The sequence below is a fragment of the Pygocentrus nattereri genome, chromosome 17, assembly GCF_015220715.1.
Source record: "Pygocentrus nattereri isolate fPygNat1 chromosome 17, fPygNat1.pri, whole genome shotgun sequence".
Lineage (NCBI taxonomy): Eukaryota > Metazoa > Chordata > Actinopteri > Characiformes > Serrasalmidae > Pygocentrus > Pygocentrus nattereri.
Window position 1 is genome coordinate 36,257,553 of NC_051227.1, and position 23,605 is coordinate 36,281,157.

At 42.7% G+C, this 23,605-nt stretch overlaps 1 protein-coding gene and 1 long non-coding RNA gene across 3 annotated transcripts in view; one reads left to right on the plus strand and one right to left on the minus strand.

Annotated features, from left to right (window-relative positions):
* Window positions 1-10,362: 10,362 nt before the first annotated feature.
* Window positions 10,363-11,573, minus strand: LOC119265763. Its single transcript, XR_005131715.1, has 3 exons — window positions 11,446-11,573; window positions 11,030-11,194; window positions 10,363-10,415 (listed from the first exon to the last, which is right to left on the minus strand). It is a non-coding gene; the product is annotated as an uncharacterized LOC119265763 (long non-coding RNA).
* The window catches only part of sorl1 (sortilin-related receptor, L(DLR class) A repeats containing), a 77,948-nt gene continuing 65,891 nt past the window's right edge, over window positions 11,549-23,605 (plus strand). The window contains exons 1-2 of one of the 2 annotated variants that reach the window (XM_017713045.2): window positions 11,549-11,821; window positions 19,965-20,081. In XM_017713045.2, the coding sequence (XP_017568534.2) occupies window positions 11,549-11,821; window positions 19,965-20,081 (390 nt within the window). The remainder of the gene's footprint in view (window positions 11,822-19,964; window positions 20,082-23,605) is intronic. The other variant, XM_017713043.2, reaches the window with a different exon arrangement.

Genomic DNA, 23,605 nt, shown 5'->3' on the forward strand with positions numbered 1-23,605 from the left:
TGGGAGCAACAGCAACTCAGCCTTGAAGTGGTAGGTGTCGCGCATCCTCTGAGTGCCTCGCTAGATTCGGACTCAATCTCCCAGAATCCGCTGGGAGATCACCTGACTTCCACACAGTCAACATATGATACTCACCAGGACTCAACCTCCCAGAACTCTCCAGGGAGTCACCTGACTCCTCATGTAACAATGCGCTCCTATCAGTGATCTCGCTCTCCTGAGTAATAATGCGAATCACCTGTGTTTATGATCATATGACAGACCTAGCTCAGTATATAAACCTGGGCTTTAGATTAGGAAAGCTGTGAAGTATTTCCTACATTCTGTGAGCTACTGAGTGTTTATTTCTGTCTTAGGTATGACCTTTGCCTTTGTGAATTTGACTTTTCCTTTTTGCCTTGCCCATCGGAGTGTCTTCACAAATTGTCTGATTGTTGTTTTTGGACCTTGACTTTCTGCTTGTATTTTGACTATGTTTTTAGCCTTTCCCTTTTTGGACTGTTCGCCTGATGGTATGACTGTGGCATTCTTATTCTTATGCTTTCTGGAACTGAGCCATGCCTGTTTTCTGACAACGACCTCGGATTGTGATATCAGTAAAGCCTCCCTTTCCTTTTACATCTGCAAGCGTCTGAATCTGTTTGACTCATTACAGTAAGCCACGTACAATGACGGAGCGGGGTCAGCGGATGCTGAGGCGCATAGTGCGCACAGGTCGCCATCTTTCTGCTCAATTGCTACAGACCTCCAAACTTCATGTGGCCTTCAGATTAGGTCAAGAACAGCGTAGAGAGCTTCATGGAATGGGTTTCCATGGCCAAACAGCTGCATCCAAGGCTTACATCACCAAGCGCAATGTAAAGCATCGAATGCAGTGGTGTAAAGCGCCGCCACTGGACTCTAGAGCAGTGGAGACGTGTTCTCTGGAGTGACGAATCACGCTTCTCCGTCTGGCAATCCCATGGACGAGTTTGGGTTTGGCGGTTGCCAGGAGATGGTACTTGTCTGACTGCATTGTGCCAAGTGTAAAGTTTGGTGGAGTGGGGGATTATGGTGTGAGGTTGTTTTTCAGGAGTTGGGCTCGGCCCCTTAGTTCCAGTGAAAGGAACTCTTATTGCTTCAGCACCAAGAGATTTTGGACAATTTCATGCTCCCAACTTTGTGGGAACAGTTTGGGGACGGCCTCTTCCTGTTCCAACATGACTGCACACCAGTGCACAAAGCAAGGTCCATAAAGACATGGATGAGCGAGTTTGGTGTGGAAGACCTTGACTGGCCTGTACAGAGTCCTGACCTCAACCCAACAGAATTAGACTGGAAACTGCAAGCCAGATCTTCTCGTCCAGTACCAGTGTCTGACCTCACAAATGTGCTTCTAGAAGAATCGTCAAAAATTCCCATGAGCACACTCCACAAGAGTTGAAGCTGTTATAACTGCAAAGGGTGGGCCAACATAATATTAAACCCTATGGATTAAAAATGGGATATCACTCAAGTTCATACGTGTGTGAAGGCAGACGAGTGAATACTTCTGCACATATAGTGTATGTGCAGAAAAGCATATTGTAACATAATGTGAGATGTCAACCCAGTAACTAAATATGGTTATGCTGCCCACTAAGCATGCACTCATACGGGAATTCTGGGCTGATGCCAATACACATATCTTTACATTGTTGGCATGCAAAACTGCGCTCTGTAAAGGATGTCTAAAATTTGAAACGGTTGCTTTAAATGGAGGTAAGCACAACTTTACACTGTGTTCTCGTCATATCCTTACCGTAATACTTATCTTTACAACTAAAAGGCATTCAGTCTTCCAAGTGCTGCGACAACAATCAACATCTTTAGTTGTTTACATTAAATTAGACAATCACTGTGAGAAACAACCAAAATCGCGACTGTAAAACGCCGTGCACATATGCCTGCGTAACATGCATGTAGAATTTAGTACAACATCAATTCCTCAGGCACTAGAATGTAACTGCTGCACCATTTATGGTGGAACAGGAAAATAAGATCAAGAAACTGGCGAATAAGATGCTGACTTAAGAAGCTTAAGATAAGAAGCTTTGTAGATTTAATGCTTGTAGTGTTTTTATATAAGAAGATTTGAGCTATTAAAACATTCTATCCTCAGTTTTATGTACAAAGCTACCTACCTGTGTAGCTGCAGGTTTTGACAGTGTGCGTGATGCTGTAGCCAGTGTCACTTAAACTTTAACGGTGCTCTTCTGGCATAAAATAAATGCATGATTAAATATTGGTTTGAAATATTGGTCGAATCTAAGCACCAGCCCAATGCTGATGACGCTAAAAAAGTCAAATAGTGGCTGATACGGATATGATTTTTCCCCAGTTGATTTAGGTACAATGTTTTGCCCTCTGCAGCTGTTGGGGAATAAATGCAACACGGATTGCTTGTGAATCAAGAATGTCATGAAAAATGGTGTACTACAGTGGTCATCAACTTTTTTGCTGATCTACTTTCCCACATAATTTAATTCCAACCTGAATCTAACATGCTGTCCCCCAATACTAAAGCATCTGGTTCTGGCAATGAAGAAATTTAAGAAGTTAATGAAGCAGGTGTGGAAGATGGTGGTTGAAACAAGACTCGGCAGGAAGGCAGGTCTTCAAGACCAGGGTTTGTACCACTGGTCTCCTAAGTGCCAAAAACAGAACCTATTAAACAGTAGAAACCCAATTCCCTGAGCAGAAGCCAGTGCCAGATCCAAGACCATTTCACCAGCGTGACCAAGGTGAGACACAATGGCAGTGATGTCTATTTTAGAAGTCCAGATTACAGAACTAAAGTTTTCTATTTCAGCCTGTCAGTAAAAGTAGAGGTTACTTAAATATTTTCTATTTCAATGTTAGTATTAATGTTAGTCTGTATTAATGTTCAGGATTGGGGACACCTATTTTCTAGGTGAAGATTACCCAATGCTAAGCTTGTCAAATGCCCCAAGAAAGTTAACTAGCTTTTGGCATCTATGTTTTACCCTGCAGCATATAAAATTTCATGATACCTATGTTTCAATGCTCGGTTATCTTCATTGCTACTTTGCAAAACCACACAATAACTTCAACGACTGTAAACGTCTTGTACGCCATTTCACGTGTCTCCTATGGTGAATGAATGAAAAACGAAGGGTTTCTGACATGATGGGTGTCCACTGGTCAGTTTCACACAAAATGTAGACACATGAATCCACCAACCACACGGTGAGAGGCAGATGACGTGTTTCTCAAGCCCTCTTCGTAGCCTCATAACTCTGGATGTAAGTCACGTATGATCTCAAGAGGAATGGAAAGGGCGACTCTATGGTTTTAGCAAATATTTGAACCACATTTCTGCTCTGTATTATCGCAAAGATAGAGAAACATCTACAGAAACATCAAATGTGAAATTAAATGAATGAAACATTTTCAAATTCAACTGAACTGAATTTGACAATACTATATAACAGTGGAATAAATACAGATAAACTGAAATACAATGAAGAGTAACAGGAATTTCTTGTTTTCAGTCAAGTTATTCATATCTTAGGTAGAAGAACAGAGGTTTAGCTCCTGACTCAGTCACTACACGTATTTATGAAATTCCATCAGCAGCACCTAATTTAATTTATTGAAGGACTGATTAGTGGAAACAAGACTGGATGGTAACTGTAAATACCAGACCTTCCTGAGGAGAGCTATGGAAATGGTTAAGCTAACATACTGACTGGGGTGTAGCCAACTAGATTATTTTTTTTGCACCCCAGAGATTATTAAAACGGTTTTAAAATACAAAACTGGAAGATCTGTTGGATTGTTACATAGAGATGACTCCCTGTATGACTATTTTTACAAATATGATTATTATATGATTACAAGTATGATTATTGCACCAATAATTCTGCACCTTACTGTCTCTGTGCACTTACCGTAACACCTCAGAGTACTTTGAAAGTATGTGATTGATCTCTCTGACAGCATCTAAAACATGATGAATACACACACACCCACACACATATGCATAGGAAATATCACATGTGATCATTAACAGCTATAAATGAAAGGGAAGCCTTATTTAAGCATCACATTCTATGAGAAATTAAGCTACACTGAACATACCTGCCCATGCTGTGTCAAAACCATTGGTCACATCTGCAGCGGGTGATTTGGTACTGTGTGTCTTCACCTTCTTCGCTGGGGAATTCTCAGAATATGTCACTGCATGTTCAACCTATAAAATGACAACATACTTGGCACTAAAGGATGCAGTACTGATCAATACAAAAGACCACAATGCAACTGGTGCAAACTGCATACAGTGAAAATATACAACGAAACAGAAACTCTCACAGGATGAGCTTGCGTTCTGTAAGTCATTTTGATTTAATTAAGAACTAGTCTGAGCTGCCTTGAGCTCTCCAAGGACACCTTGATAGTAATTTAATAGTAACTGCACTGATACCAAGTCCTCCCTCATCACAGCTCTGCAGTCACTGCTAATACGCATATCGCTGTTGTCGGATGAAAACCTTGTATCTCCAAAATGATAACTTTACAGGAGAAGGGAAAAATATATCTTACTTTTAGTGTAAGTCAATGGAACCAGACATCCTTCTGGTTCATTTTGGGCCATTTCTGATGGTCCATTCTTCATGAAATTTACACACAATATAAAGGACAACATTTTTAAACTGTCATAAACTGAAAAACGACAAAAATGGAGATACAAGGTTTTCTTCCGACAGCAGCGATGTGTTTTATGCTTTAAACTGTATTACTAGTAAAATGTGGGGTGGAATTCTGTGCCACCACAACATCGACTGCTCAACTACTATATGGACTAATCATGATACTGTCTATATCTTAATATTAAATTATTTTAATACTACATTAAAGTCTTCTACGGCAAAAATCCAAATTTCCATGATACAGACCCTCTAATTAAGGGGAAAGGTGTGTGTATTTATTTATTTGTTAGTCTAAGACTAGATGTCATTCAAGTGTAGGAAACTGACTGATGTAATTCGGACAATATTTTCCTTTGATAGCATGTCTTACCTCTGCCAGCTTTAGTTTAGATCCTTTGTTTTCTGCCCCCCTGAGAGTCATCGGTGAACCTTTACCCGTCATTGTTCTGTCCTTTGTCCTGTATGACAAAAGGCACAAAAATGACCCAGAAAGTTCCTCTTACAAGAAGGCAAAGACATTTCACACAGTGTCATATTAAAGGTTATGGCTTTTGTACATGTGTCTGCAGTAAATAGTTCCATTTATGTACATACTTTTACTTATACTCAAGAATATCTGCAAAGAAAGGAAGCTTTTTACTCAAGTATATTTAATTACACTCACCGGCCACTTTATTAGGCAATTGTTCAATTGCATGTTAACACAAATAGCCAATCAGCCAATCACATGGCTGCAGCTCAATGCATTTAGGCATGTAGAGGTGGTCAAGACAACTTGCTGAAGTGCAGACCGAGCATCAGAACGGGGAAGAAAGGGGATTTAAGTGACTTTGAACATGACGTGGTTGTTGGTGCCAGACGGGCTGGTCTGAGTATTTCAGAAACTGCTGATCTACTGGGATTTTCACACACAACCATCTCTAGGGTTTACAGAGAACGGTCCGAAAAAGAGGAAATATCCAGTGAGCGGCAGTTGTGTGGACGAAAATGCCTTGTTGATGTGAGAGGTCAGAGGAGAATGGACAGACTGGTTCCAGATGATAGAAAGGCAACAGTAACTCAAATAACCAACCAAAATCTCTGAGGAACGTTTCCAACACCTTGTTGAAAGTATGCCATGAAGAATTAAGGCAGTTCTGAAGGCAAAAGGGGGTCCAACCTTTTACTAGCACCTAATAAAGTGGCCAGTGAGTGTATATTATGCTGGTGATAGCACCTGGACTGCTTGGCTGTCCAGGATCCCAAACAGAGAAGAATATCGCCTAACAAAGTACAGTTTCTAGGCTTATAGATTAGATAACACTGCAGTTCTGTCGGTTCCCAATCCCAGTCCTGGCGACAACAAGCTCTACAAAACTTTTTTTTCCTGCTTTAACACACCTGATCCAGCTCATGAGGAGCTTTCTAACTAGTTGATGAGTTAAATCAGACGTGCAAGACAAGGGAATATCACGACTGATATTATATTTACAAATCTGTAGGTGAGGTCAAAGTAAATTACGTTTTAAACACAGGTCCTTCACAAAGTGCCTGTTTCAGAGAAATAAAACATTACTATAATCCACAGCACATATAAAACAGTATCTTTGCCTTGAAAAATAAAAATGACTGTGTAAATCTATCAACCTAAGCCTTAAAACACAACTTTTCAAGAGTCTTTCATTAATGCTAATGAAACAGCGTTCAGCTCTGTCACCTGAACACAGAAAAACATCTAACACCCTCTACACGTTCGACAGAAAGTTGCTCATCCCAGTTTTCTGCAGAACATGGGAAGAAATGTTCTCTTTATTTGTTTTCTCCTCAATGAAAAGTACAACCCTGTTACCCAAATTACAGACTGAAAGAAAAACGGTCTCCACGTCCTGAGGCCACTGGAACGGACACTAACCTAGTTAACCAAATTTTTTTGCCGTATTTGCTAGTTCTATGTTAAAAACCCTGTTACTCGTTTAAGCCACTGAAAGAAAACCGTAATAACAGTTTAATAACAGTAAAATATTTCTTAGACTCAATATCGTAAAATAATACAAAGTAAAGTTTGCCTTTTAAGACATACATACCAAAAGCTAAACAGCACCCCAATCGAATACTTAATGGGTTTTTTTTCTAATAAGTTAAACTTGCTTTGTATAAATTAGTTATTTTTTAACTGAATAGCTGGTTTAATCACAGAAAGATGCCGCTATTGTTAGTCTAGCTAACGATAGCTGGCTAAATATGGCTAAAATTGCAACCTAACAAGCTAAGCTAACTAAATAATAACCCAATCGGTCGTGACTGCAAGGTGTTTGTGGAGATTTAAGATCTTCCCCAGACAGAACATCTCCTTACCTGAACGTCAGTAAACCCTCGCCTGCTAATTTCGACCAAATTACACCGTTTTGTAGTTTGTATACTTAGATAGCGTTAGCTTAGCTAGCTAAAGTAACAGTTAGCTAAACGGCTAGCTCGGTCTACAGAGAGTCGTGTTTATTACCGTCTCTTTGTTTTTAACGCACTGCTGGACGGACAGAGTCTAACCTAGCTGACTGAGAAGGGTCCATACAGAGCTGGAGATTTACTCAGCGTCCTCCTCCTTTCGCACAGTGCTTGTGCAAATTAGTGAAAAGTGAGTTCTTTCACCTAGCAATGTGGTTTCGGTTGCCATGCTAGCAGGGAAACACTCATTTCTATGGAAACGCGGCTAAGCTAACTTGCTAACTAACCTCACTTGGGGAGTTAGGTTATATTTTTAATAGTTGCAGGGCAGATAAACACATGTAAACACTGTATAAAACATGTCCTGCACACGTTCAGGACTACCTTTAAAAAAAAGCAACTATTCAAGCTGCTGTTAAATCATTAACTGTTATCACGCTGTGTCTGAGAGCCATTTAAGCGGGACCTGGCAACGTTTAATGACAATAATAATCTGAAGGGTGTGACTATTAGGTTACCTCAGTATTTCTACTGTCTGAAACCTATTATCTCTACACCACATGCGTTAAAAACAGCTACACGTTATGAACGTCTGCGTTTATCTCTGAAAGCTATTCAAACTGCTGTTAAATCATTAACTGTTATCGCGCTGTGTCTGAGGGCCTTTCTGTAGGTGTATTTAAGCGGGACCTGGCAACGTTTAATGACAATAATAATCTGAAGGATCTGACTATTAGGTTACCTCAGTATTTCTACTGTCTGAAACCTATTATCTCTACACCACATGCATTAAAAAACAGCTACACGTTATGAACGTCTGCGTTAACCTCTGAAAACTTGGTGTTTTTCAGCGCTGTGGGCTGCAGTTCATAAAGAAGTCGGGGCGAGACGTTGTTACCGTGAGGCTGTGTGCTGCACATCAGTGACCACTAGGTGGAGATGTTGATCGCAAAGCTCACGGAGCAGCTCAAGCACAAGCACAAGCACAACAGGCCCAGGTTCAGCGACGTGAGGCAGCAGGTTGGGGGTCACTTGCTGTCCAAATGTCCACACCATTGTATTTTCACACAAACATCACAGCATTGTCCAAATAAGAGGAAAGTGTTTCAGGGAGGAGTAACAATGGTTGAAACCTGAAACTTGAAACTTGAATCTCACTCACAGGAGCAGACGTGAAACACCGGCCTGGGAAGCGCTGAGCACCAGGCAAAAAATGAGAACTTAATTTATCCATCCTTGACACCACCACTTTATCCACGCTATCTTTCTCTGGAGGAACCCAAAAGATATCAGAAGAAGTGCTCTGAAAACTGAAGGCAGCTCAGCTCCTCGGGTTGTTTTCCCTCACGTCACTGTAGGGTACAACGTGGGACTTTCCAATAAAGCATTTTTAGTTCTGCCGTCACTGCCCTGACAAAGTTAAAAGGATGGATTACAGTTTTTTTACACCCCTTGAACACCCAGAGCTCATAAAAATGCAACATCAGTCATTTTTAAATATTAAACACTTGATTGAGGTCACTGGTTCCTTCTTCTTCTTTCGGCTGCTCCCTTTAGGAGTCGCCACAGCGGATCATCTGCCTCCATCTTGCCCTATCCACTGCCTCCTCTACTTTTACACCAACCATCTCCATGTCCACCTTCACTACATCCATAAACCTTCTCTGAGGTCTACCTCTTCTCCTTCTACCCGGCAGCTCCATCTCCAACATTCTTTGACCAATATATCCACTATTCCTCCTCAACACATGTCCAAACCATCTCAACCTGGCCTCTCTGGCTTTATCTCCAAACTGCTCCACCTTCACTGTCCCTTTGATCTGCTCATTTCTAATCTTGTCCATCCTTGTCACTCCCAACGAAATTCTCAGCATCTTCATCTCCGCCACCTCCAGCTCAGCCTCATGTCTTTTAGACAGAGCCACAGTCTCCAAACCGTACATCATAGCAGGACGCACTACTGTCTTGTAAACCTTCCCTTTCACTCTTGCTGCTATCCTTCTGTCACACATCAGCCCTGACACCGGTCTCCACCCACTCCATCCTGCCTGCACCCTCTTCCTCACCTCTTTTCTACACTGTCCATTGCTCTGGATGGTTGACCCAAGATATTTAAAGTCATCCACCTTTACGACCTCTACTCCTTGCATCTTCACCTTTCCACCTGCCTCCCTCTCATTCACACACATGTATTCTGTCTTGTCTCTACTGACTTTCATTCCTCTCCTCTCCAGTGCAAACCTCCACCTCTCCAGATATTGAGGTCACTGGTTCCAAAAAAGTGGAATTAGGGCCCCCACATCTTTTAGACAGAACATGCTACTACACTAGGTAGGATGTGTCAATGACTGATAATGACTGTAAAGTAACTATGAACAAAAAACATGCCCAGGTGAACCAACACAACCAAGCTGGATTAGTAGAATTATACTTTTACAATTAATATATAGTCTTGAGTTGAGTTGAACTGGCAGTGGCCCAGCCTGACGTCGGTTCTCCAGGCTGAGTTTGATCCCTGGCTATGATTTTCACAGGGGTGTCCCTATGGTGAGTGTAATGGGAATTTTCAGCATATTGACAGCATCATTTAACCAGATCCAGCTTAAAGGTAAACACCGCTGACCCTGACACTTCTCTGTAGGCCTGAATTGCGCTGGGGTGTATTTCATGGTGAGAGCTGCAGCTATAGGAGTAAACAGGAACCTGAATAACCTGCTTTAACATTTACACCATCACTGTTTATGAAATAAAATGGGTCATGGCTCTTGAACTCCAGAGGGGATCTAACAGCAACTATCCTGAAGAATTAATGGAACAGACACAAGCCAGATTACTGTAAACGTTTGATAAGATAAGATGCGTTTATTGTCATTGCACAGTGTACGACGAAATTGAGCAGCAGTCCAACGGCACTTCCATCATACAAAAGCATTTAAACATCCATCCATCCATTTTCTAAGCCACTTCTCCGTCAGGGTCGCGGGGGGATGCTGGAGCCTATCCCAGCAGTCTTCGGGCGGAAGGCAGGATACACCCTGGACAGGTCGCCAGTCCATCGCAGGGCAGACAGACAAACACAGACAGTCACTCACACCCAGGGGCAATTTAGCATGTCCAATTGGCCTGACTGCATGTCTTTGGACTGTGGGAGGAAACCGGAGAACCTGGAGGAAACCCACGCAGACACGGGGAGAACATGCAAACTCCACACAGAGAGGACCCCAGTCACCCGGCCGGGGAATCAAACCCAGGCCCTCCTCGCTGTGAGGTGACAGCGCTACCCACCACGCCATATCAAAATATCTAAAGTGCAGATTTAAGGGGAAAAAAATATTATAAGTCTTAAATATAAAGAAAAAGGACTATAAAACTATATATTCTGTAACAGTCAATAGACAACAGACAGGTGAGGTAGCAGTTGTAGTTGCAGCTTATAGCGTTATATAATATTGCACATCTAAGAATTATTGCACAGAAAGAAGTTAACATTTGGTGGAAAAAGCAGCTTTACAAGCATGAATATAATGGTTTTGACTAGACAGACACAGACAAGCAGTATCAGACAGGTCGGTTAGACACCAGACAGGCAGACAAGCACTGTAGTAAAGGCACAGCACAGTAAGAAAAAATAAATAAAAGAAAAGAAAATTGAATGATATAAAATAAGAGTATAGAATATAAAACACTGCAGTTTCAAAATGAACTGTTGTGTCTTTATATTTTAAACCAAACAAGGTTTTTCTCTGCTTAATGTTAACTATGTGAGGTTCTCAATAATGTGGGCCTGCTCTCCCAAAAGTTTTGCGGCATTAAGGTGTTTTAACTGGTGCTTAAGTGCTTAAGGCGATGCTCGCTCTACTGTCGAACAACGGTGTCTCTGCTAAGACGTTCTGGTGACACTCAGCCCTGATCATTACCTGAGTGTTTCTATTACAAGCAGCTAATTTCTGCTTCACACTTCGCAGCATATCCATCCGCTTCTCCCTCAGGGTCCCTGTTGGAGCCCATCCCAGCGGTCATCGGGCGGAAGGCAGGATACACCCCGGACAGGCCGCCAGCCCATCGCAGGGCAGACAGACAGACTTCACAGTAATAAAGTAGAAGAAATGTTCATGTTAAGAGGAATAAAGTAAAGGGATGTGCATGAGAAACTCTGTGAAATGTTATAAAAGTGAAATGAAATTCAAATATATATATATAAAAAAAAAAACTAACATAATGAAATAAAATGAGGGAATAGAACAAAAGAAAAATAAAGTATAAAAATAAAAAATAAACTAAAAAAATAAATAAATAAATAAAAGCAGTAACTAGACACCTAATTAAAAAATACCCTTGAGAAGTGATGTAGCTGAGCGGCGGCTGAGGGTCAGTTCCTGCGCTGGCCACTGGCGGCGCTCTTCCTCGCCACCCAAAAAACACAAACATACACAAACATGGCGACAAGGCGGTTGTGCAGGATGCTCTCGCTCCGGCGCGGCGCCGTTTTCCTGTGTCTGTGCTTCGTCCCCGGCTCTGTTTTCGCCTCGCTTCGTCTTCACCAGGACCCCCGGTTCATGCTGCCCCAGGACCGAGGCTTCTCTCTGGTGAGCGCCACGGGCCGGTTCTCGGAGAGCTCCGCGGGGGGAGCGGCTGGAGCTTCGCCCGAGCAGAGGAGCCGCAGTCGGCGGAGCGCCACCGAAAGCCCCGCGCCCAGGGTTTACGGACAGGTGAGTAGAGCTGCTTTCCTCTTTCAGCAGCGAGCGGCTGAGCGAAGGAGACGACGGGCAAGCGCGTCTCCCGTCAGGCTGCCTCTCACTAACGTTCACGCCCGGAGTTCACGCACCAGCCAGCGGTTTAACGTGACCTGTTTGCCTCCTTTAGGTCGATAACCTAACCCAGGTTTCTCCACGCCCCTTCATTACCCCTGGAGAAGCGTCCGAGTGGAAGAGAGGCAGATAGGACGTTAGATGCTCGAGTTTTGCTTTTATTTTTTGAATTTAGCAAATATAGTGAGCTCGAGAGATGTCCAGCCGCCAAGGCTCACCTCCCCAGCCTCGTCAGCTTAAATACACAATACCTGAACATCTTGGCTTACATTCATTTGCCTTTACAGTCTGCCTCAGTTCCCTGAAGAGAGCACAGCACAGTAAACGGGAAGGCTTTTCTTTCTCTTTCTTTCTGCATCATCTTTGTGCAGAGAGTTGGACCTTCAGGCGGGATGGAGCTGGTACACTGGGTACCCTGAGATTTTTCATTACAGTGTCCATGCAAGCAAAAATGCTGGTGAAAGGCGGTGACGGTTTGATGGTGCCGTCTTCTTCTGTTGTTCGAGATTAAGAGGCACCTCCGGCCTCGTCTGCTCGTGTCGCTCAGGTGGCATAGCTGTGTGGGCTGTGTGGTTTCTGTTTTCAGAGTAGCGCGCTGTGCGACGCCCGGGTTAATAGATTCTAATCTCTTCACAAGCCAGAAAAACACCAGAGGTTGAAACTAGGCTAGATGAGTCACTCGGAGCAGGTCTGTGGACTTCAGAGACTTCCTCAGTAAGAGATGAAAATAGCTTTTCATGAGCGTCTTTTCGGTGCTGAGAAGGTTCTGAACCTCAGTTGCCCCGTGGTGTGTTACTGTGGCCTTGATTGGTGAATAACAGAGTAACAGTGCGTAACAGGAAGGAGATGACCAAGGAGTTGTTGATGTCCAAGTCTTGAAGGATGGTGGATTTGGCTGGACGTGGTGTCCAAGAACGTTTCTTCAACCAGACTGAAACCGGTCAGGTTGAGCTGCGGCAGAAGTGCGCGCTTCCATTGTTGTTTCCAAGCCACACTGGGAACTGGAACCTACTGCAGAAGCTTCGGTCCACCTCGTTCCTCAACTAGTTCACTTTGAAAAAGGGGGTTGCAGCAAAGGGTGATGGGGGGAGGGTTCGCACCTCCTTCTAATCACCCCCCTACCCTTTCATTTAGGTGGTCAAAGCATTTAGACCATTCATAACGCTGCTGGTCTGTCAGCATGTGATCCAATGGTCATATGATTGGCATAGGAAAACTCCTTTGTTGGGAATTTGCTAGGAATAAGGTCAAAAGGAATGGAAGTTAAGCGAAAAAGGGATTAAAGATGTGGTTGTTAGCCAAAACTCACCATGTCATGTGTTGGTGTTATTACAATCTGACTGGTTCAGTTGGTTGTTGAAGCAGTTTTATTTCACGAAGGAGAGAGAGGAGCTCTGAAAGAGGGAGCCTTTCGAAAAAGCTGCTTTCAAGACCGAGAATGATATCGCATCAGCCTGGACAGATGATTGCCCAAAAAGATGAGACACAGGAGCTCATTCAGTGCAAGACTCATTCTACCGAATTGCACCACAGAGCGCCGCAGGACGTCATTCTTACCTGTGGCCATCAAACTCTATAACTCCTCCCTCAGTGTGTGATTCACATCTGCGCAAAACTCAATACCAAACAGTTCATATGTGTAATAATAACCATTGTATGTGCAATAACTCAGAGGGACAGTCATTTAAATAATTTGAACTGCTTTACACTAGATGTTTCATATTTACCTTCACAGTCACCGCCACTTTACTGTATTCATAAGAACTTAAATCTCGTGTACATATTGCAAATTTCTCTTTGTCTTTTGTTTTAAATTATTAGTGTTTATTCCTTTACATAAATGGTTGCAGCTGTAACACCTGCAATTTCCCTCTGGGATCAATAAAGGATTCTGATTCTGAAAATGATGTAGATATTGATGAGCTCTTTACATGTGACCAGTATTTCAAACTGGTTGTTGATGCATACATTTTTTTTTTCCAGGAAAGCAGAACAGTTAAGCATTTTCAGTTTGTAGTTTGTCCCAATTTCTGCATTTTATCAACGTTTATGCATCGGCGTCAGAAGATACGTGCATTGAAGCGTTCTCATAATGATGCGCCCCCAGCTGTAAAAGGTGCCCGATATCTTAACATGATCATACGGAGAGTTTTTATTGTCTCTTTACTGTTCTTTTGAGATAGAGGAACACCTTCTACGATGTCTTATGCAATACAATATTGTACATGTAGAACCGTATCCTTTAGACAGCTGAGGAAAAAAATTGGAGCAGCCAAATGTGGCCTGGCTATGAGGAAATGGAGGAAATCCTTCATGAAGTGCTCTTAGAGGCCTGGAGAGAGGTCATGTCAGTTACCATTCTCAGGAGTATTGCACCCCCTCGAATGGTCCAGTTAAGTTTTCCGCTCTGTGCTGACCCTTCTTCCTTGTGTGTATCTGTGGTGGACATCGTTTGGCACATAAAGTCTAAAAAGATGAAATTCCACGGCTCTAGGCTTGTTGGAAGAGCCATGTGAAGGCCATTTGTAACATCACAGCTACTCGTTTATATGAAAATGAATTATCATGGGACAGTTGATGCATAATGGTATCGGTAATTATTGGAAGTTATTATTGAACTGATATTGGCTTGAGGAAGTTCTACTTCATCTACTGGCAACTAGTTTAGACTTGAGCATTGTTTCAACACAGTCATCAGCATAAGTATGTTGTCGGGCAGCCAAGCCACAGAAACGAGGTGAATGCTTCAGCTTCTTTCTCGCTGGCACTTTACTGGGATGGTATTTGCATGGTGTTTGGTGCTATACGTGATAGTCAGATAGAAAGAACATATTTGTCTATTTTTGACAGTAAATCACTGTTTGGGCTTGGGGAGATTGACTGAAAGTCAATGTTCTTGCCTCAAAGTTAATTTCCAGAGAGGGATGCCTGGACTGAAACACAGCCCTTTTAATTCAGGCACCTTACGTAAGCCCAGACCTGTTTCATAAATCTCCTGCTACAATCAAGTCAGTGTCTAATCCCATTTTGTAATTACTTTCCATTCTTCTCGTTTTGCTCCGTCTTATCCTTTTAGCCCTGGAAGAACTTTGCGTTTATTAAGATTTCCGATTCCCTTGGAAACGGCTCGAGTCATCATTTCCATCAGTTTCTTTCAAAGTTGTTTTCATTAGATGCAGAATGAGTATTGATTTTGGATACAGGATCGTTTCAAAGGGAGCTGCTCCTGGAAGCTCATGAATACTAATGTGCAAAGGGCTTCTCAGTACAACGAAATGAGTGATTCGGAACATGCAGCACTTGAAGGAGAAGGAATTCGTCATGTTTATCATAAACATTAGACTAGACTGTGTCTCCCCTGCCTTTACTTGTGTTGTAGGCAGTATTGCTTGGAGTATGTGGCTTTCAAACTAAAATATCTGAAGCACTTCTGGTTCCCGGACTCCATCTTTTTGAAATGGGCCTAAATTGGGCTGAAGAACTGTGAATGTGAGCGCTGTGAGCGCTTTCTCTGAGCTATGGATGCTTATATGCCTGCCTTAGTTTTCGCAGCGATTTGGCCAAGCTGGAAATCCTTTGCAAAAATTAGAAAGGGAGCGATTGCAGAGGGAAGAAGCCAGAGCAGAAAGACATAAGGATGGATAGCGCCAATAATAATCCAGAGTGGGCGGAAGGAGTGTTTTATTTATTTATTTATATATTGAATGCTCCATGCTGTGAAGCGTGAGAGGAACCTGTCTGAGCAGTCTGCTGGCTTACGCTCACTTGAGACAAGGCCGCTTTTCCCTGCAGGTACGTACCGTCAGCCTGAGCAGGCCGCGAGTCTCCGCTACAGTAAAATCAGTGAGAGAGCCCCGTCGGCCTGCGGTGTGTCTTCAGGATATTTTCCACCTGTCCTCATATCAATAACAGAAGCAGCGCTCTGTGACTGATGCATGGCAGTAATACACAGCCCACCGCTGCCATTAACACGAAAATAGCTCCCCAGTGTCCAGGCGGTTAAGTGTTTACCAGTGCCACTAAGTGATATTAAATGGGTGGTTTTTATTTATTTATGGAAACGAGAAAGCAGTTTTTGGTTGTGTGCCAGTCATAAAACTGGTAGATTGCATGCAAATTGAACTGCTGGCCCTGGCATCAGTGCTGCAGAGATGATGTCATTGTTTAAGTCCTCCACCGGCAAAGTGCTTGCAGCGGCAGTAGAAGCTACAACCCACCCTGTGTCTCTCTCTCTTTCTCTCTCTCTCGCCCTCCCTCTCTGTCTTTCTTTGCTCTGTTGAATAATATATAACAGGATGAAATACTATAAACATTCACATCCATTTGCCTCTTTTTTTTCTTTTTAAACCTCAGTTCCCTATTATTCATTGGCCGTGAGTTTGCGGTCTTAGTGACAGCTGCTGCAAGGTCAGCTAGTTGTTTCTTTGACTTGGCATGTAGTGCCTGTGTCCATTTCAAAGAGCTTTCCAGGCTGTCCACAGAAATAATAGCCAGAAATGGCAGACGTGTGTTTAGTTTGTCTTGTTTCGGCAGGAGGAGACGACTCTGAATGTGGTCTTTCGCGCTTCCACAACATTTGCGGATGATTTCGAGGCTCGCGCTGCAACATTAAGGTTGGGGACCTCGCGTATGAGAGGGGCTTTTCTCTTGCTAAGTGCGGCATGTCAGTGGGGCATGGAGAGGGAAGAAAGCAGTGATTTCCTCATTTCAGAGCACAAGTGCCCTTATTCAGCCGCGAGAATGTTCCAGCTTCTAGACCGCAGAACAAGGCTGCACTGAAAGGCAGCTGCTGTTCACTTATGGTAACTGATGCCCTCGTATAATGACGTATTCACACCATTCATACATGAGCGCTCTTGAGCCTTGGAAAGCATGCATTTTCATCACAGAGAACTCTAATTAATTATTAACCGTAATGAACGGAATTTGACTTTCACAGAATATTGAAAATAAAAGTTTGCTATCAATATTTAATGAAGCAAAGAGTTTTTTTAGGTTTCTTATGCTTGCTTTCCTCTACTGGATGGTGAAACAGTGGTAATTGGACCCAAATGCAGATCATATGTCGTGGATCTGGGAAACCGTGCTGGACTTATGAACTTGTTTCTAATTGCCCCACTGTGTGGATGAAACGTCTGTGAAAGGAGACGTTAGGCTTAATGTCTTATACAAGGACTTAATTTCAAGCAACTGGCCAGAGCTTTCTTTTTTTTATGGCACCATCAGTCTGTGTAGGGCTGTGTCAGTAGAGCTGTTCTGGAACGCTGCTCGTGCGTTGCAGGCGCTCAGGCTTAAAAGCTTGGGAGATTTACTGCAGAGTCATGGCCCATTCAAATATGCCTCTGCGTTTGGAGTTCAGCTCAGAGAGACTGAACATGTGATTTGGTCAGTAGTTCATCTAGGCTGGTTTCTCTGCCCAATCTCAAATATATGGTTAGCAGTTTGGATCATAACAGATCAGATTAAATGTCTGTGTATCACTATTTAACATGCTACTCTGAGTTGTTTGCCCAATCGCAAAGATCTAGTAAGTGCCTTAGATCCTAGATGATCAAAGTAAATACTTGCTTGAAAATGAACGTTTTTTTTCTTCATTTAAGAGATGTTGATCAACAAATCAACAATTAAAATGTAACTCCAGGCGGGAGCGGGATGAACCACGCCTAAGGAGAAATGAACGAATAGCATAAATAAAGTAGAACAAGCACTAAATCATATATTCCGAAATATATACATATTTCCAAAACGATTCACTCGTCTGCCTTCACACTCGTATGAATTGAGTGGCATCCCATTCTTAATCCATAGGGTTTAATATGATGTCGGCCCACCCTTTGCAGCTAAAACAGCTTCAACTCTTCTGGGAAGGCTTTCCACAAGGTTTAGAAGTGTATTTATGGGAATGTTTGACCGTTCTTCCGGAAGAGCATTTGTGATGTTGGACAAGAATATTGCTTTGTACACTGGTGCAGTCATGTTGGAACAGGAAGGGATCATCCCCAAACTGTTGCCACCAAGCAGCTGCTCAGCCATGGAAACCCATTCCATGAAGCTCTCTACGCTGTTCTTGAGCTGATCTGAAGGCCACATGAAGTTTGGAGGTCTGTAGTGATTGACTCTGCAGAAAGTTGATGACCTCTGCGATCTATGCGCCTCAGCATCCGCTGACCGCTCTGTTATTTTACGTGGCCGACCACTTCGTGGCTCAGTTGCTGTCGTTCCCAATCGCTTCCACTTTGTTATAATCCCACTGACAGTTGAAGGGAATATTTAGTAGTGAGGAAATTTCACGACTGGACTTGTTCCACAGGTGGTGTCCGATCACGGTACCACGCTGGAATTCACCGAGAGTTCATTCTCCTGAGAGTGACCCATTCTTTCACTAATGTCTGTATGCAAATTCTTGTAGATCACAGATATAGTGGAGCCTTTAGTCCAATGGCCACAGTGTGAGCTATGTTGTAATTGCCATCGAGGTAAAACAAGAGGCAATGCAGAAGAGCTGAACGAAACTCAAGTGTATATAAAATATCTAGATGCTATAATAATGTTACTATGTATGATTTCTGTTACAAATGTATATGGAATTAAAGAAACTGAGGTTTCCTGGATGGTTTCTGAATGATGTGATGTTATGATTATAATTAATTATATTAATTATAAGATGTTGTTTAATAATTTAAATTGTAAGTAGGCAAAAGCACTTATAGGTTGTAATATTGTTCACGTGACCGAGAGACTAGCAGTGCTTCGGCAGATCCATTTGGCAAGTGAAGGTTTCAATATATGCCGTTCATAAAGTCCATTTATGGGGACTAAGCTGCATAATCAATTTTGAATTCATTGTTTTTGTGATGTCAAACCATATATATATATATATATATATATGTGTGTGTGTGTGTGTGTGTGTGTGTGTGTGTGTGTGTATACACACGCGCACACACATTAAGTGTACAGCAGTTTAGCTCCACCCATCACACTAAAATTATATGAAATGTTTCAGCCTGCCTATTTAATGATGCAAAATACAGGTCAGCCAATGAGAACAGACCTCATTTGCATGTATTAATCTTAAAGGCATAGTAACAAAAACAGCTTAAATTCTGAGGAATAAAGAGAAGTTTAATTATGGTCATTAAACAATGAATTATGACTGTGTTTGGTGTGTAATTCCACACAAGCATTATAAACGGGCTTCTGGGGAGATAGAAAAGCGTAGAATACAGGTTCTTTCCATATTTTAAAGGATATACAGATCATTGAAAGGCTATGCACGGTAGCTTACTCAATTACTAACGTCACTGATGTTGACAGCCATACAGTTTTGTAGTCCTCTCTGCACTAATTGGAGTAGAACATGCAGAAAAGAAGCTTGCACTCCACAAAGGGAAAAGCCGCTGGTTTGTAATATTTTGCTTTAACGACTAATAAGACGTTTCAGAAGAGCGCTCATTTGAAAAGTCCATAGTCCCCTCAGACTTCTGAATTAAAGATGAGAGGAGCTGCACAGCTTGGAGCGCCGAGTGCGAGGAGAAGAAAGGAAAAGCTGACACGCTTTTCTCCCTCTCCCTCTCACTTTGGTCTAGCAGGTTCATGCTTCTGTCTCTCTTTTGTAGGTTTAGGATTGTTTTGCGTTGTGAAATATGTTCATTGCGTAAGGTAAGGTTGCTAAGCAGGAGACGGGCCTTATGCATCACCTGCGCATATGCAACAGGAGCAAATGAAGCAGGTGTTGAGGCTGAATGCCCAGAGAGGCATTTTGCTGTTGGCGTTTGTAATATTGCAGTTTAGTTGTGCTGAGTGGAGGAGAATTGCGCTGGAAAAGACCTGTAAGAGCCCTTTACGATTCGAGCAATACGTAATTTGATACCAGAGTCCATATAAAGTGGTCACAGATGCTGTGCTGACCACAATTTAGTAAGTAATTTGTGCGGTTGATTTAAAGTTCCTCTGAATGCAACGTTGATTGTCAGTGAAAACACACTTGAATACTTTGTTCATTTAGTCCACATTTCAGTGACAGGCTTTGTTTTTCTATTTACAGGCCAACCTGAATGACTCCCATAACCAGATGGTCGTCCACTGGGCTGGAGAGAAGAGCAATGTCATCGTAGCTTTAGCCAGAGACAGCGTCGGCACTACCGACCCCAAGAGCAGCTCTGTGAGTAGACGACACAGTCAAAAGTCAACACATCGCTGTGATCTCTTACCACATCTTGTTTACTGTTGCGTGACAAGCTTTACATTTCCTATTACTGCTCCCCACAGTCTAGTTGTTCTTTAACTTCTGCAAGTCGGTTCTCTATTTACTCAACTGGCATTTATTTAAGCTAATGACTTTGTAATGGTGACAAGTGTTGCATTTGGCACCACAGCAGCTTGAACACTTGTCTCGCAGGTTCATTATGTTGGACTATGTGTGAAATTTTAAACAAAAGTCATCGTACTAATAGTTTTTAATAGTGTTTTTTTAATGTGGTAGAAGTGAGGCTTTGTTTTTGTTCCAACTTATTAAACTTCAGGAAAAACCAAGTGTTGTGATGTGGGATATCAGGATCGTTGGCTGTGAAAATGCCAGATCACCTGTCCTTACACTGGCCAGTACCAAACACAATCACAGCACGAGCGATGAATGTGGTGCTTACTTAATTCAAGGGCCTGTATATACATACAGAAAACAACGTGTGTGTGTACATATATATGCAACCCCAATTCCAATGAAGTTGGGACGTTGTGTAAAACATAAATAAAAACAGAATACGATGATTTGCAAATCCTTTTAAGCCTATATTCAATTGAATACACTACAAAGACGAGATATTTAATGTTCAAATGGATAAACTATTTTTTTTTTTTACAAATACTCAATCATTTTGAATTTGATGCCTGCAACATGTTCCAAAGAAGTTGGGACAGGGGCAACAAAAGACTGGGAAAATTGAGGAATGCTCAAAAAAACACCTGTTTGGAACATTCCACAGGTGAGCAGGTTAACTGAAAACAGGTGAGTGTCATGATTGGGTATAAAGGGAGCATCCCTGAAAGGCTCAGTCGTTCACAAGCAAGGAATTTAGGGGTTTCATCATCTACAGTCCATAATATCATCAAAAGATTCAGAGAATCTGGAGAAATCTCTGCAAGTAAGCGGCAAGTCAGAAAACCAACATTGAATGCCTGTGACCTTCGATCCCTCAGGCGGCACTGCATTAAAACCGACATCATTCTGTAATGGACATTCCCACATGGGCTCAGGAACACTTCAGAAAACCACTGTCAGTGAACACCGTTCGTCGCACCATCTACAAGTGCAAGTTAAAACTCTGCCATGCAAAGCGAAAGAAGGTTTGCTGTGTCTGTCAGCGTAGTGTCCAGAGGCTGGAGGCGCTACCAGGAGACAGGTCAGTACACCAGGAGATGTGGAGGAGGCCGTAGGAGGGCAACAACCCAGCAGCAGGACCGATTCCTCCGCCTTTGTGCAAGGAGGAACAGGAGGAGCACTGCCAGAGCCCTGCAAAATGACCTCCAGCAGGCCACAAATGTGCATGTGTCTGCACAAATGGTTAGAAACCGACTCCATGAGGATGATATGAGGGCCAGATGTCCACAGATGGGGGTTGTGCTCACAGCCCAACGCCGTGCAGGATGCTTGACATTTGCCAGAGAACACCAGGATTAGCAAATTCGCCACTAGTGCCCTGTGCTCTTCACAGATGAAAGCAGGTTCACCCTGTGCACATGTGACAGACGTGTCAGAGTCTGGAGACACCGTGGAGAGCGATCTGCTGCCTGCAACATCCTTCAGCATGACCGGTTTGGCAGTGGGTCAGTAATGGTGTGGGGTGGCATTTCTTTGGAGGGCCACACAGCCCTCCATGTGCTCGCCAGAGGTAGCCTGACTGCCATTAGGTACCGAGGTGAGATCCTCAGACCCCTTGTGAGACCATATGCTGGTGCGGTTGGCCCTGGGTTCCTCCTAATGCAGGACAATGCTAGTCCTCATGTGGCTGGAGTGTGTCAGCAGTTCCTGCAAGATGAAGGCATTGAAGCTATGGATTGGCCCGGCCGTTCCCCAGACCTGAATCCGATTGAGCACATCTGGGACATCATGTCTCGCTCCATCCACCAACGCCACGTTTCACCACAGACTGTCCAGGAGTTGGCGGATGCTTTAGTCCAGGTCTGGGAGGAGATCCCTCAGGAGACCATCCGCCACCTCATCAGGAGCTGCCCAGGCGTTGTAGGGAGGTCGTACAGGCACGTGGAGGCCACACACAATACTGAGCCTCATTTTGACTTGTTTTAAGGACATCACATCAACGTTGGATCAGCCTGTCGTGTGTTTTTCCACTTTAATTTTGTGTGTGACTCCAAATCCAGGCCTCCACTGGTTAATACATTTGATTTCCATTGATGATTTTTGCTTGATTTTGTTGTCAGGACATTCAACTTTGTACAGAACAGAGTATTCAATGAGTATTTCATTCATTCATATCTAGGATGTGTTATTTCAGTGTTCCCTTTATTTTTTTGAGCAGTGTATTATATGTGTCCATTTTTGTCGATTTTTGTTTTGCTGTTGAACACAACAGATGTCCTTTACCTCATGTGATTTCATGACCAGTTGACCAATATAAATGTAATTTTATTTTATTTTTCTCAGATTCACTTGGAATTAGAGCTTTTTGCATTAATTTATGTTTTTGCCTTCTATAAAGTTTTTGGAGATAATTGTTTTGATTGGGCAGCGACGATGTGTTGGTCTATTACCAGCCCACATTAAAGTGAACAAAAATGCCAGGACTGTGGCTAGCTGTAGCTCAGCATACCTCATTATGTCTCGAAAGCCGTCACCGTCTACCACATCCCTCTCAGTAATTTTGCACACCCACATATGACTTCCTCACAGAGGCCCTTGCATCAAACTTGGCGAACAAGGACAAAATGGTTTCCTAATGCCCTTTTTTTTTTAAACCTATCTTGCAGAATCCATTGCCTGCTACACACTCACATGTACATTTCAAGTACTTTCCCCAACTTGAAATGATAAACCTGAATATTCAAATAAGAAATAATGTTCATTGCAAATGAAATCAAATAAAATCTGCCTTTTTTTAACGAATAGGTCAAAAAATTTTCGTTTCATGTTTTTTACTGAATGATAGTGATAGTTTTATTTTTTATTTATTTATTTTATTTTATTTTAAGTGATACTTTTTTTAATCCCACAAACAGAAATTCCACCTCCGCATTTAACCCATCCTTGAAGTGAAACACCACATGTCGCTACAGACCTCAGAACTTCATGTGGCATTCAGATTAGCTCAAGAACGGCGTAGAGAGCTTCATGGAATGGGTTTCTGTGGCCGAGCAGCTGCATCCAAAACTTACATCACCAAGCGCAATGCAAAGCGTTGAATGCAGAAGTGTATAGCGCCGCCACTGGAGACGTGTTCTCTGGAGTGATGAATCAGCTTCTCTGTCTGGCAATCCCATGGACGACTCTGGGTTCGGTGGTTGCCAGAAGAACGGTACTTGTCTGTCTGCATTGTGCCATGTGTAAAGTTTGGTGGAGGGGGGATTAGGGTGTGGGGTTGTTTTTCAGGAGTTGGGCTCCACGCCTTAGTTCCAGTGAAAGGAACTTTTAGTGCTTCAGCAGACCAAGAGATTTTGGACAATTTCATGCTC